Genomic DNA, 14269 nt, shown 5'->3' with positions numbered 1-14269 from the left:
TAAGCCTAGAACCTTGCTTGTAGGGCTCATCAGGTAACTCCTGGGCTTAGAGATGAATGAACTCTCGCTTCCCTGGGGCTGTGGGACGGTCGCTGGTGGACTGGCTCCCGGGCTCCGCCAGATTCCTGGGAGGGTGGTGGCTCCGGCTGTTCCCCAGATAGAGGCACCCCCGAGGCAAAGCCTGACCGGCCCAGGTGGGAGGGCCCTGGAGAAAGGGATAGTCTTGTCCCCACTACCAAGCTATTCCGGGGGGCCCCTCCCTTTGGTGAGGCTCCAGGCCGGTGTTGAGCTCCACCACCAGTCCCAGATACTTGCCCAACGCCTCTTTATCACCATCGTCCCCTCCACCCCTGAAGTGGCCTGCGATGTGGGATGAGGGCCAGAGACCACCAAGTTGGGGCTGTGTGCTCCTGCGGCCTAGAGGATCCGCATCCTGTGGAGACGCGCCGGGGACACCTATTGTGAAGTTCGCCAGCCCTGGCACCCGAGGAAGTCCCTCCCAGCTGTGGCACTTCCTCTCATCCTCCTGGGCCTGAAAAGGGGGTGTGGACAGCAGGCCTGGGGGCCCAGGACACCGGCCCTGGGCTGGACCCCCAAGGGCCGACTGTAAGAACGGCCCTCCCTCCAGTGCCCCCGTCTGGGGTGGGGGTGGTGCAAAGCCCGGGAGGGGTGGTGTAAAAAGAGGAACCAAGCAGGGTGAGGAGAGGAGGAGCAGGAGGGGGCCCTGGGTCACGAGGCCCCGGCACTGCCGGAAAAGGGCTCTCCTCCACCCCCATCAGCCCGGACACTTGGGCAGGGGGTGTTCAAAGCCGGAGGCGAAACCCAAGCGATACTGGAGGCCGCTCCTTCCCTGCCTCGGCTTCCCCTCTGCGTGCATCCGGGTACCTCACTCCCAGCTGTGCACTGGGTCGGGGTCCTCAGAGGCCCCGGGGCCACTCCAGGGCCTGGGGGGACGGAAGGTGAGGCCCGAGGGGTGACGGCTCCGTCCGTCGCCGGCCGGGGGCGGGGCTGTGAGGCCCGCGCTCGGAGATCCCCGCCCGCCGGTTTCCTCCGGGGTCAGCCCGGCTCCTTATCAGGCGCGGCCAGTCGGCCAGGCTCTTATCTGTGCCGGTCCAGCATCCTCCGGCGCGGCCGGGGGTGAGAGGGAGGAAACTGGGCCGCCGGGGGCGGGGAGAGGGCGGGCCGGCCAGGAGCAGCTCACTTTCCCTCGAGGGATCCACGCTGCCGTCGCGGCGGCCTTCGGGAGCCCGGGAAGAGGCGCGGCCCTGACGCCGCTGCCGGGAGGGGGCGGCAAGCTCCCAGCGGCCCTGAACGCAGAGGCCGGACCGGATCGGGGCCACGGAGCCCGGCCTGAAACCCAACCGCATCCTGGCCCTGAAGGACAGAGCTAGGGCACTCACCAAACAGGAGGACCAGCGCAGGGGTAAGAAGGGAGTCCGCCTGAAGGTGGGGGATCCTGGGAGTGCCTGGATTCATTCATTCGTTCGTTCATTCATTCATTCATTCATCAGGGGGGACCCACTAAGTGGGAGTCCTGGCCAGCTTCCCCAGGGCCTAGGTAGGGAAGAGGGGGCAGAGGGGCCAGGAGTCCCAGAAGTTGCTGGACACTCCAAGCCATGGGGCCAAACCGTCTAAGCCGGGTTGCAAAGGAGTGGATGCTGATGGGGATAGGAAATGGGGCGTGGGGGACACCAGGGAGGGCCAGAGAAGGATTGGGACATGACTGTATGTACTGGGCAGTGGGGTCAGGGTTTGGGGATCCTGGGTCAGCATCTTTGATCATAGGGTCAGCAGTGGGGTTTACAGGGTTAGTAAGGGGGACATTTTCAGTGGGGTGGGAGTCAATGGAGCGATTATGGGGGACTTTCAGGGTGTGACATGGAGGCAATGAGAAGAGCCCCCAGGGTCATAGCTGAGGGCCACATGGTCAGCTGGGGGGGGGGGTTGGAAATCAGTGAAGGGTCAGAGTCAATTGTAGAGGGATTCTAAGGTCACATGGTATCAATGAGGGGTCTCCGGATCAGATCTGAGGGTTACAGGGTCATCGTAGGGACCAGAGGATCCATCACGGGTTCCTTCCTCACCCCCTCTCTAGGCTCCAGGTGAGAAGGATTCTGGAATAAGTGACATTTGCTCAGAAGCTGGGCAACTGAGGCCCTCATGGGTCACAAAGAGCTCAGAGATGGCCCTGCCGAGCTCAGGGCCCCCCAGAGATTCGTTGGCTGCCACCTGCCCTTGCGTCAGATCCCCCTCGCATGTCCTGGTGGTTTCTGAGCCCACCTGCCTTCACGCACCGAACCACCATCCCCCTGCCCTTTCCGTCTCCTTTGAGGGCTCTGTTGGGCTAAGGGATGTGCGTGGCATCTGATTCCTCCCTCCCCACTGGCTTCCTTCCCTCCCACAGGTGAGCACCCCCTTGGGGTCCATGTGCCCACCCCAGGCCCAGGCAGAGGTGGGCCCCACCATGACTGAGAAGGCCGAAATGGTGTGTGCCCCCAGCCCAGCACCCGCTCTGCCCCCCAAGCCTGCCTCGCCTGGGCCCCCGAAGGTGAAGGAGATGGGCCACCAAGGCTCCTCACCCCCCAGGCTGCCTCCTGGCGTGCCAGTGATCAGCCTGGGCCACACCAGGCCCCCAGGGGCAACCATGGCCACCACGGAGCTGAGCGCCCTGCGGCCCCCGCTGCTACCACTCTCTACCCTGGGAACTGTCCCACCGCCCCTGGCCCTGCATTATCACCCTCACCCCTTCCTTAACAGGTCAGTGGGGGGCTGGGGCCTGGGGGGAAGCCAGGGCCAGGGTCCTTGCCCACAAGGCATTAGTGACCCACGACCCCTTACAGCCTCTACATTGGGCCGGCAGGACCTTTTGGCATCTTCCCTAGCAGCCGGCTGAAGCGGAGACCAAGCCACTGTGAGCTGGAGCTGGCTGAGGGTGAGTATGGGTTTGTGCGCATAGATAGCCATCTGCCGGGGCTCCTGTCTGCCACAGGGAAAGGTGTTGCAGGTGCACACAGACATACACAGGACAGTCCACACGGGGACTCAGTACTCAGGTTACACCCATGTGCAAAACCACAGACCCGTGGCCTGGCCCACACAACCACAGCCACCCAACAAGCCACAAAGAGTCATGGCAAAATGCACCACGGCATGGGGGCCACAAAATGACAGCCCCAACAGAATGCACAGCCACGCAGGAAACAGCCACAGGACAAGAACCACACAAGAGACAGCCACACAACCACAGCCACTTAGGACCATGGCCACATGAGAGTCAGCCACAGAACCACAGCCACATGACCACAACCACCTGGCAACGATCAGACAACCACAGCCATTTAGATGCACCAGGAGTTCACACCTAGGGAACCTCTCGACCCATATGCACCTCCAGCCACACGCAGGGGCACACTCCAGAATGCAGACCACAGGGACAACTCCCCAGCCTGACAGCCACAAGAAACATGCCCCTAGGAATCTCAGCCATTGACATAAAGGTGTGGACAGAGATACAGAAGGCCTCAGTTGTCTGCAGCCAGGGCCTGTGATGGTCCTTGTCGGCGCCGAGGGGGTGGGGGTGGGGGGCCGGGTGCCTCACTAGCTGGGGAGCTACACATGGATCCTACTTGTGGATCCCTCGGGTGGAGAGAGCCCCAGCCCACCGCCTGTGTGGAAGTCCCCACGAGGGTTCTGGGTGCCTGAAGCGAGGGCAGGAGGGGGCGCCCCCTGGGCCTCGGCTGCCAACCCAAGCCCTCCTGTTCGCAGGGCACCAGCCCCAGAAGGTGGCCCGGCGTGTGTTCACCAACAGCCGGGAGCGCTGGCGGCAGCAGAACGTGAATGGCGCCTTCGCAGAGCTCAGGAAGTTGCTGCCAACGCACCCGCCCGACCGGAAGCTGAGCAAGAACGAGGTGCTCCGCCTGGCCATGAAATACATTGGCTTCCTGGTGCGGCTGCTGCGCGACCAGGCGGCCGCTCTGGCCGCAGGCCCCGCCCCGTCCGGGCCCCGCAAACGGCCCGCGCACCGGGGCCCCCACGACGCCGCCCGCCGCGGGCCTTGTCGCAGGGCCGAGGCAGTAGTGCGCTCGCAGCCCGCGCCCTCGGCCGGCCCCGACAGCAGCCCCGATGGGGCGGCCCGGCCCATCAAGACGGAACGAGCGGCCGTGAGCCCTGAGGTGCGGTGACCTCCGCAGCGTTGCCTCTGAGCCGAGGGGCACCGGGAACTCAGCCCAGGGCGGTCGATGCCCTGCGCCTGCTCTGGAGCGAACTCCCCCGAAGAGAGACCAGTGAGGAGGTCCGCAACGGGGGAAAAAGGGCCCCGGGGGTCTGGAAGGGCGACTGTCGCCCCCAGGGGCCCCGCAGACCTTTTTTTTTTTTTCATCACCCACCGCCCGCTGGAAATGGCCTTTTCCCGCGTCTCCCTCCCGGGGACGAGGTCCGGGAACCAACATGGCAGACAGGTCATCGGACTAAAGTGGTGCCTCTTTTTTCCGGGCTGGGGTCGCGGAGAGAGGTGGGGAGGGACCGGGGAGTCTTTGCCCTTCTCACCGGCGCCCCCTCCTGGAGACTCGTGGATGCACGCCCCTGGACCGCGTCGGCGGAGGCGCAGAATCGACGCCGCGACCCACCCCACCAATCCCAAACCGGTCCCCGTACGATGGCGTTAGCGAAGGCTCGGGCGCTCTGACTTTTGTTTTTCTTTATTTCTTTATTTCACATACACATTAGCCATTCAATGGAGAAGCCGGAGAGAGTCAGGCAAAGATGGTATAACAGAAGCGCAGTGACGGGGGCGGGGCGGGGCGGGGCGGGGCGGAGAGGGAACAGACGGGCTGGCTGCCTACTTGCATTCCGCTAGGACACTGAAAACCCAGAAAACAAAACAGACAGTAAACTACCCTTGTTTCTTATGTATCTCAGTGCAGAGACGGGGGTGGAGGGCAGAGAGAGGGGGAGACCAGGCTGAAGGAGGAGGAGCGGAGGGACAGGGGACGCTAAGGGGGAAGCACACCAAATCCATTAGTACTATATATAGAGATACTCGTATATACTGCGTTTCTTAGCCTAAGAAGAAACTTGTTTGACGGGACGGGCGGCCTTTGCGGTCCGCGATGCTGGTGCTGGTCGGGCGCACGGATCTCCCGGGAGGGGCCGAAGCGGGGCTGGCCCAGGCTGGCTTGGGGGGGAGGGGGGCGCCCCGAGGGTGGGTGGGGGGAGCAGAGGCGGGGCTGGGGTGCCCCTCGGGCTCTCGATTGGGGGACGAAATTTCTCGTGACTTTATTGCTCCTTTATTTTCTCTCGTGTTGGGGGGGGGGGTCCGTTCAGCACGGTCGGGGTGAGGAAATGGTGGGTCGTCTGAGCCACCCGGCCCCTCTGGGACCCAGAGCGCGGCGTCCGCTCCGCCAGCACGGGGGTGAGAACAAGGCACTAGGTCGGCCGGCCAGCGCGGGGGCGGGTGTGTAAGGCAGTCGACGGGGCTGGTTGCAGGGTGGGGTGGGGCTGTGTGCGGGGCCGTGTGCGTGCGTGCGTGCGGGCGCGGGCCTGGGCGAATCGACCTGTCAGCTTGGCTGGTCCTGTCCTGGAGCTTCGAGCCTTCCTCCTGCTCCCCGGTGGGTGACGGGGGTCGGGGTAGGGGTGGGAGGAGTGATGTTGAGTCGGGGGCGCCGGGGAAAAGGGAGGGTAACTACCAACTTGCTGAGCGCGCTCCTGATAATGCTGGTGAGGGTCAAGTTGGCGTCTGGCTCAAAGAAGGGCGCTCGGGGCGGAGAGGGAGGGAGGGAGGGGACGTTTGTTCGTTGGCATTGACCTCTGCGGGGGAGGGGCTGGGGACCCCCCCCCGCCGCGCCCCCGTGCCCGGACGGGGATGAGGCAAGGAGGGGGCCCTGGGGAGGGGGCGCCCGGGGAGACCCGCGGCCAGAGCAGCCCAGCCGCCGGGCGTATGCCGCTGTCCCGTTCCGTTAAACTCAACAAAGAAGGGATATGCGTGTTCCTAACAAGTGCAGGATATTTAATTGATTCATAAACTTATGTATAATAGTTTGTGGGTTTTTTTTAAAACGTACTTTATAATGTAAGAAGCACCAGGGTTTTTATGTTGAATTATCTTAAAAATAATTTTCTCTCGTCCTTTTCCTTTTTGATCTTGTGGTTTTGTTTTGTTTTTTTTTAATGTCGAGGTTTTTTTTTTTTTCAACTCTAAAATGTGAACGTTTCCTTCAGCCCTCCCACCGAAACCGAGAACGAACGACGAAACAAATAAAAACCCCAGATCATCCTCGTCAACGCAGGAAAACGACTTAAAAAAAAAAAAACAAAAAACTGAAAACGAACAAAAAAAAAATTAAAAAAGGAAAAAACACTCAGCTTTCGTTATCCCCGCGCAGGGCGGGGCAGGCCCAGTTCTTTTAGCGTCCCCAGAGCCGCGAGGACATTACAACAAAAATAGAATTTTTCTTAACAATCTCTTAACATACAAAGATAGGAAAACTCTCTGATGCATTGCACTTGGTTCAATGAAAAAAAAAAAGTTCATTTCCCCCATATATATTTTTTGTGGGTTTTTTTCTCTTCTAACACGTCCCCACATCTCCTGTCGCCCTCGTCGCCCCTCGCCTGCCCCTCACAACGACACTTGGGAAAGGAGCGGCCCCCACCCCCCTGCCCGCCCGGGCAGCGCCGCGAGGCGCGCTCCCGCCCCGGCCCAGCTGGCCTGCAGCTTCCGACCTCGCCCGGGCGGGCGCCCCGCAGACCCCGGCTCCCGCGGGCCCACCGCGCCCGCGGCCCCGATTGTCTTCGAGGGAAGGGGCGCGTGCGGCCGGGCAGGGGGTCCCTTCCGCTCCCCTCTCAGCTCTGACCCTGTTTAGCCAACCAAACTGAAAAATCATTGCACTTTGACCGCGCGTCACGCCCGGCCCACCCGGCCCCCCACCCCACCCCCGCCCTACTCCCCACGCCCCCCCACCCAGGCTCCCGCGGGATCCCCTGTCCCCTGCTTCTCAGTCCCGGTCTTCCCCGAGGGCTGCACGCGGATGGGGGAGGGCCTTCGCTCAACTTCCAACAAAAGCCACTCACGGGGCCAGCCACCTTGTGGCTTCCAGTTGAGGAGGAGGCACCCCTCGCTGGCCCCTTCTGCCCCAGGTCAGGGCCCTCCTCGCCTCCCCAGCCAGCTCCCTCCCCTCCTTCCTCCCTCCCTGCTGGGGCCACAGCCTCACAAACTAGAGTCACAATAAATAAAGCCCACACCCCACCCCTACGGTGCAATGTTGGGTTGACTGACTTTCAGAGGATCCTGACCTGTGCTTTGTGTTTTCATACAGTTAAGAAAGAGAGAGAGAGGCACAAGGACTCGAGAAGGGGGCCTAGGAAGGGAGATGCAGGGAGGAGGGAGTAAGGCACAGAAAGACAAGCCAGAGGGGCCAAGTCACACCCTGGAGGGGGGCTGGGCATGCTCTTGCTTCCCTCCCTCCCAGGGGGCTTCGGAAGACCCTCTGGACTGGCCCCCAACCATCCCGTGGAGGGGAGGAAGGGGCTGCAGGGGGAGGGGGGGGAGAGAGCTACTTCCTGTGGTGTGTTACCAAATTGTTCCCAAGTTGCTCAAATGGAGGAGGAGTTCCCAATTGCAACGGCAAAAGACCCAAACAAATGAATGCCCCACCCCTAAATAAAGAGTAAAGACATTACAGCTGAAATCCAGAGAGAAGTGGCCAGGAGGCCCATGTGGTGGAGAAAGTGGGGGGGGGGGGGAGGACAGAGAAAGCTCCAAAACACTTTTGAAAAAGGACAACACCCAACACCCTCCAAAGGACTGAAAGTCGGCGAGCAGGACGCCTACCTAGCGCAGGTGGCGCTTAGCCAGCGGCAGCGGCGGCTGCCTCGTCCTCCTCGCTCGGCTCCGGGGTCCCCTTTCTGCTCCACTCTCCGGCCCGGCCACAGCAGGGCTGTCTGTGTGAGGGGCAGGGGCAGGGGCCGGTGGGGCAGAGCGAGGGCACCTGCATGCGGGGCTGGGGTGTGGGGGCGACCTGGGGCCCGCCTCCCCTCACTCGTGGCGCGGCCAGAGAGTGATTTTCCCGGCCTGCGGAGAGAGGGAAGAGGGGGCCTGTCCCAGGCTGGGACGGGCTGTCGTAGCATTCCGACTCTTTCCTATGGACTGTACAGAGGGGTCTGGGGCCCTGAAACTACCCTCGAAGCTCAGGGTGGGGTGACAGAACACCCTCCATTCCAGGAGCAAGAAACTAGCTCCAGGGGCCGCTCCCTGCCCCCACCCCTTCTCGGGAGGGGGCGGGGTGGGGCTTCTAGCCCGAAGGTAGGGCAGGCAGACCTGGAAGCCACGGGCCTCACCTAGTCCAGAGCAGCTGGGGGAAGAAGCCAGAGGCCAAGGCAGTGGGGGCTGGGGGGTGGGGGGGGGCGAGAGACAGGCAGGGAGGGGGCGGAGTCTGGAGGGAGAACCCTCTGGATCTGCACCCCATCATTTGTACAAGCTTGTCCTCCGAGCTCCCTAGTGAAGCTCCGGCCCGAGTTGGGGATGGGGTTCCCCTAGGAAGGGTGAGGGTGGAGGACAGGCCCCTTTAGAACTGTGCTGGTCGCTTTGTTGGGTTGATTTCGTTCCTTCCCCGGAAGGACGGGGCAGGGTAGGGTGGGGAGAAAGGCAGTTCTGCTGCATCCTTCCTTTCTTGCTGTCCTCTACTTTAACAGAGTCCGTTTGCAGGTTTCCTTCTGCTTGGCTGCTGGTGCACAGCTCCACCGAGACCTCTTCCGAGGGCTCTCCGAGAACTGGGCTGCTTCTGGGGGCCTGCAGAGCTCCCCGGGCTGGAGGAGACAAGGGCTGAGTGGCTGACGACGTCTAATTTTTGCTTTTCGGTGGGGCTGGGCCGGGGGATTTTTCCACGTCTCAAAATTTCTTCTCCCCCCGTTTGAGGAACCTCTTCTTTACATTTTGTCATTTCTTTTTGTCGATCTTATCAGAGGAACCAGGACTGAAATGGGACAAAAAGAGGCCGTATTGAGAACAGCAGGGACGAGTCTCTTCTCCATCCCACCTGGCCCGCTGACTTCAGGCCAGAGCCCAAGGCCCCTGGAGGGCCCACCTCCAGCAGAGCCAAGGACAGCAACACCCCACGAAGAGGTACATCCCCATTCTGTCCGTACCTCCTATGGGAATCCTGCCGCCCCCAAGAGACCCTGCCCCCCAGTGCTAGGGTCCAGCTGGCCTTCCCGTGGGCACTGTGCCCAGCGGGTGGGACCCCCGTGGCTGGAGCTGGCACAGGCACAGACCTGGGATCTGGCCATGTTTCCAATTGTTTAGGTTTTTGTATGGGTCCTGCAGGGTGGGGAGGATGCCAGGCTGGAGCTTTTGTCCCCAGAGGGGTTTTGGGAGTGGGGTGGGGGTGGCTCAGCTTCTTGCTGAGTTTTCTTTCTGTCTCTTTGGATTAAAAGCAGAAATTCCCGTCTGTACTCCCCAGCCAAGGTCCCACAGGCTGAAAGGCTGGGGAAGGGGGCGGGGGACACCACATGGCTTCAGTCCCTAGCAGTACCGGCCTGGGGGAGGGGCCCCGTAGCCCACTGTGCTTGATTCTCTACCCTCAGGGCACCTGGCGCAGGGGGAAGGACCCGAGGCTCCCTGGGGCGGGAGTCGCTTCCCTCAGGGTGCCAGCAGGGGGAGTCACCTTCCCACAAACGAGTCTTGGTGGCTCCTCATCACAAAATACACCTGACCCGGAGGCTGGGCTGCTTGGCAATGCCCTCCATCAAAGGCTCTGGCCCCACCTTGTGGCCAGGGGGCAGCGGGGGACGGGCGGGTAGGGAGGTGTTCTCTATGGTCTGGGTAGGACCTGGGTAGGCCTGGTAGTACCTGCAGGGCCAAAAAGGGGTCCCTGAAAATGTATTTCGGGGCCTCTCCCAGGCTCTGGGTCACAGACTCAGATCTGCAGGAGCCAAGCAGAGCGAACTACCGAGCCAGCACTGGGTAGCAGCCCATCCTACCCTTGCTCCAACCCCACACAGAAGCCAGGCAGGGAGAGGGTGGCTGACCTGCCTGAGGCCACACGGTCTGCCCACCTGGCCCAGCCAGGACTCAAACGTGAGGGACAGCTCCGACCCGAACCACCACGTGTGGTGTGCTCACAGGGAGCCCAGGGCCAAGGCTGCCGCACTGGAGTGAGGGCCCGGGGCAGCCAGATCAGCCAGCTTTCCAAAAGAAGCCAAAAGTCCAGACAGCACTGCATGTGAAAGTTGTCAGTGTTTAAAACCACTTGTTTCAGCCGCACAGATTCTGCCTGCAGGCCGGACCCGCCCCTCAGGCCCTGGGACCACAGGAGGCCTTCTGTGAGATGCACACAAGGAGTTTTAGTGTTACAAAGGGCCTGCTAGATCACCTAGAACCTTCTTCGACAATGGAAACATTCTCTGTTTGCCCTATCCCATGTGGTAGCCACGAGCCACATGCGGCTTCTAAGCAAGTGAAATGTGGCTAGGGTCACTGAGGGACTGAAGTTTTCTCTAGTGAGTTATTTCATTTGAACTTCAACAGCCACACATGGCCAGCGCCTGCCCCACTGGATGGTGCAGATGGGGAACATTTGGAAGGATGGGGGTTTGGGGTTGCCACAATGCTGGCGTTTACTGCGTGGGCAGAGATGCCAAACTTCCTGCCACATGCTGGACAACACCCAGAGGAGACCTGCCCTCCTGTGGTGGGGCTCCTGCAGGAACTGCCCGAAGTCCAACCCCATCAACTGACTAAAGGCCTTTAAAGGGAGGCTCATGGGATACTTGGCACTGCACGGGGGAAACCCAGGCCCGAGGCACCCCGTGAGTTGGGGGGGCTGAGTCAGCAGCCAGCCCCTGGGCTTCCAGTCCTGGCCTGAGGAGGAGGGAGCTGCCTGGTGAGCCCCCATCACTGTGGTCTCAGGCCTCTGTATTCTCTGAGGCCCCCTTCCCAAGGAGAGACTACACGGGAACCCTTGCAGCATGGCTGTGTGAGCCTGGCCCTCACCCTCCCTGTGAGGGAAAGGAGGCAGAGGACAACGGGAATGTGGAGAGCCTGCTTGGCCCCTCTGTCTTTGTCGGACTAAGCCAAGGAGCCAAGCTGGTCCCCTTGGGGTCCCCTGAGCTGCACGGCAGGGGACAACCACCAGTGCTCAGATTGGGGAGTCCCCCCCGCCCCCCGGCCAGAGGAGGAAGACTCCAGTTCAAGGCCTAGAGTTAGGGACAAAGATCCTTCCAGGATAGCTCCCCAGCGCCTCCCCACAGGTCCCAGGAAAGGGGGGGGCATCTGCTGCCAAGCACAAAGTGGCTTTTTCTGCTCACCCTTTCTGCTTCCTGAGCCAGGTCCAAAATTGATTAAAACTAAGTAAAAAGCGCTGCCCAGGGAATGACAAAATTGCTAAAATTCTCTTTTCTTCCCTCATTCTATTGTTCTCTCTCCATCTGGTGCTCCAGAGATCAGCTAAAGTCACTGGTTACTGTGGAAACCGCCCCCCCCCCACTGTACCCCGTGCGCCCGCTGCAGCCGCCTGCCTGCCCCCAGGCCCAAGGGCTCTCGGCTGTGCGGGCCCTGTCCGGCTCCAGTCTCCCCCACCATCACCCCCAGACACACCTGCCTGCTGGGGCCCGGGGCTCAGGTCCCTTTGCAAAACAAGGGGGAGAAGAACCGTTTCCCAAACTTGCCTCAAACTCTGCCTTGGCCCCAAAGTCTAAGCAAAGTGAGCAGAGAAGGTGAAGAAGGGAAGGCACACGGAGGCGGAAACAGGGTGGGGGGGAAGACTCGTGGCAGTGGTCCCCAAGAGTGAGCAAGCAACACGGAGCTATAGGCGCTGGGGCAGAGGGAGGGAGGGAGGGAGGGCGAGAGCGATGGAGCCCTGCCGCCTGGTGCCAGCCCAGAGCCAGGAGGGGAGGCCCGCCTGCTGTCCCTTCCTCTGGCACCCCCTCCCGCCCTCTGCCAGCAGGGCTCTCTCGGCCTCCCTGGCACAGAGCAGCGGAGGGGGCTGGCTCCAGCCCCTGCTCGGAGCCATTGTTTTTCTTCTCAACACCCCCAAGTTCAAGTTCATCTGGGTGTTACATCATGTCTGGTTGCTCCTGGAAACCAGACGGGTCAGACGTGACTCTGGGGAAAGGGGGCGGGAAGCTGGAGGGGGTTGAAGTTCCCCTCCCCTCCCCTCCTTGCCACTAGGGAGCTCCGAAGTTTGAAGTTTGACAAAGTTTTTTGGCTTTTTTTTTTTTTTTTTTTTTTTTTTTGGGGGGGGGGGGAAAGGAAAAGGGAAAAAAAAACAAAACCTCAGACCGCACACACAAAACTTCCATCCACCAACTTTCTCTGGACTTGGGCCTCAGAGCAGTAAAGGAGCAGGAGCTGAAAGAGGTGGCCCTGGGGCTCTGGGCCCAGGTGGATTTCCTGGGGCGAAGAAAGCCTCCAAGGCCTCAGGTTCACAGGGTAGTGTTTTTGTGAAATGTGCAAAAGAAAAGCTATTTGCATGTTCTTTTCTGAGAAGCTGTAAAAGCTGCCTCTGCCCTACTCCTGAGGTGGGTCCTCCCTGCACCCCAGGGCCCGGGGCTCTGTGGGCTATTCCCAGTCTCTTGGGGACAGGCACAGGGAGGAGGGGGCCCACGGGCGCGCGCGTGCATGTGTGTGTGTGCGCGTGCGTGCACGCACAGATGCCTGTACAAAGCCGGATCCAGGGCATTCCAGCAGGAGGGCTGGAGTTTTCCTTGTGAGAATGGGGGACAGACGGGAGCTGGACCGGAGGTTCCAACAGCCCGGCCTCCCCTCTAACAGGATTCATGGGGACGTGAGGGAGGGGCCTCCAGGGTGGCAACAGGCCCTGCCCTACCCTGGGTGCCAGAGTCGCTGGGCATGCAGCCCACCAGGACGGCTCTGTCCCTCCTCCACCCCTTGCCCAGCCCACCCAAAGCCAAGGAAGAAGGGAGGGCTGGGGGCCAGGGCTTCCAGCTGGAGGGGAGGAGAGCAACAGGCAGAGCTGTCCTCTTCCTGACGGGGCCTCGGGCTACCACCAGGCCTGGCCCAGAGCGCCTCTAGCCTCAGGTCTTTGGCCGCCTTCCCCAGGGCCGGGGCTGTCAGAGCTAATTATCCAATTAGCTGATTAGCCAAGGGACCTGGGGGCTGCCTGGGGAGGCAGGCTCAGCTGGGCTTGCAAAAGCCTGGGCCCTCCAGCCCTGCCCTAGCCCCTTCTCCCGGATTGGCCCCAAGGAACCGGCCTCTTCCCTAACACCCACGATGCGCCCGCCCCTGCCTCTTCCCCCTACGCCCACATCCACATCGTGGGTAGGGCCTCCTACCTGAGACTGCTGTGGGATGTTCAGAAAGTTGCCGTCCCGGGGTCCGATGCTGACAAACCGGTTGGCAGAGGAGGCGCCTGTCGTTGCGAATGCTGTGGGGAGCAGGGAAGAGAGGGAGAGACCCCGTGAGGCCTTGGGGCCTGCCCAGGCACTGCCCTTCGGGGCTGCTGAGAGAGGGAGAGACTAGATTAGACCATGCTGCCAGGGCTTAGGCTGGCAGTGGGAAGGACAGGCCAGAGGGGTCCCATCATCCTCTCACTGACCAGGAGCACACACTGTACCCCACCCCCAACACTCCACCTCAGCCAGGTGTCCTCTCTCCTGGTCCGGGGTGAGGGAGGGGCCCTGGAGGCTTTAGCTGAGGTCCCAAAGACCCTGTCCCCAAACCAGGCACTGAGCAGGACTGAGGATAGCCCTCGTTGAAGCGAGGCACCCTTGCTTTCCCACGGACTCTCTTGGGTCTGGGAAGAGGGAGCCTGGGAGGGTGGGAGGCTGGGAGCTCTGCCGGACCGGCCCCACCCTGCTCAGGGAAGGCCAGCTCAGCCAGGCCACCTCTCCAACCAGGGCACCTGGTTGGGTGCTGCATCATGTAACCACGCTGGGCAGTCCCAAGCATGGGGCTGATGGCTCAGGGAACTTGAAGGGGCCCAACGGAGGGCTGAGTCGGGAGGGACAGGGTCAGAGAGAGGAGCTGGCTGCCAGCTCGGGCCCAAAGGTGGCAAGGCTCAGGCCCAGCAGGCATCCTCCTCCTCTGATGGATGAGCCAGTTCCTGTGGTCCTGCAGTTCCCAGGACCTGAGATGGGCCACAGCACAGGAGGAGGAGGAGGCTGGAGGGCCTGGCAGAGCCCTAGGGCTTGTTGTTCTGGAGCCGGAGGGGGCAAATGGGCAGCCAAACACCCCTGAGCTCTTCTCAGGTTTTCTGGCTGGAACTCTATGGGAGGGAATGGGTCCTGCACCCCCAGTAGGGAGGATGTCCCCAGA

The 14269-nt window shown here is 61.7% G+C and overlaps 2 protein-coding genes across 11 annotated transcripts in view; one reads left to right on the top strand and one right to left on the bottom strand.

Moving 5' to 3' along the window:
• Positions 1 to 711: 711 nt before the first annotated feature.
• Positions 712 to 6308, top strand: LYL1 (LYL1 basic helix-loop-helix family member). 2 transcript variants are annotated; one of them, XM_032395915.1, is made up of 4 exons: positions 712 to 959; positions 2405 to 2757; positions 2841 to 2932; positions 3766 to 6308. In XM_032395915.1, exons 2-4 carry the CDS (start codon positions 2426 to 2428, stop codon positions 4179 to 4181), a joined length of 840 nt encoding a protein of 279 aa, XP_032251806.1. In that variant the 5' UTR covers positions 712 to 959; positions 2405 to 2425; the 3' UTR covers positions 4182 to 6308. The 2 variants fall into 2 exon arrangements, with proteins under 2 accessions (XP_032251806.1, XP_032251805.1); XM_032395914.1 differs by having other exon boundaries at positions 712 to 1423.
• The window catches only part of NFIX (nuclear factor I X), a 96393-nt gene continuing 88279 nt past the window's right edge, over positions 6156 to 14269 (bottom strand). For all 9 annotated transcript variants that reach the window (XM_032395906.1, XM_032395913.1, XM_032395912.1 and 6 more), the window contains 2 exons: positions 13288 to 13379; positions 6156 to 8969 (listed from right to left, as the gene is read on the bottom strand). In XM_032395906.1, coding sequence (XP_032251797.1) covers positions 8955 to 8969; positions 13288 to 13379 — 107 coding nt within the window. In that variant the 3' untranslated portion in view covers positions 6156 to 8954. The remainder of the gene's footprint in view (positions 8970 to 13287; positions 13380 to 14269) is intronic.

This window comes from Phoca vitulina, unplaced genomic scaffold (genome assembly GCF_004348235.1).
Source record: "Phoca vitulina isolate PV1807 unplaced genomic scaffold, GSC_HSeal_1.0 scaffold89, whole genome shotgun sequence".
In the NCBI taxonomy this organism is placed as follows: Eukaryota; Metazoa; Chordata; class Mammalia; order Carnivora; family Phocidae; genus Phoca; species Phoca vitulina.
The sequence above is the reverse complement of the archived record's forward strand: the minus strand, read 5'-3'. Positions and strand labels throughout refer to the sequence as shown.

What these genes read in the sequence shown, in the direction of transcription:
- LYL1 (XM_032395915.1), top strand. Translation starts at nt 2,426, where the DNA reads ATGTGCCCACCCCAGGCCCAGGCAGAGGTGGGCCCCACCATGACTGAG. An exon ending in CCTCACCCCTTCCTTAACAG is followed by an intron (nt 2,758 to 2,840) that starts GTCAGTGGGGGG and finishes GACCCCTTACAG; the next exon opens with CCTCTACATTGGGCCGGCAG. An exon ending in TGAGCTGGAGCTGGCTGAGG is followed by an intron (nt 2,933 to 3,765) that starts GTGAGTATGGGT and finishes TCCTGTTCGCAG; the next exon opens with GGCACCAGCCCCAGAAGGTG.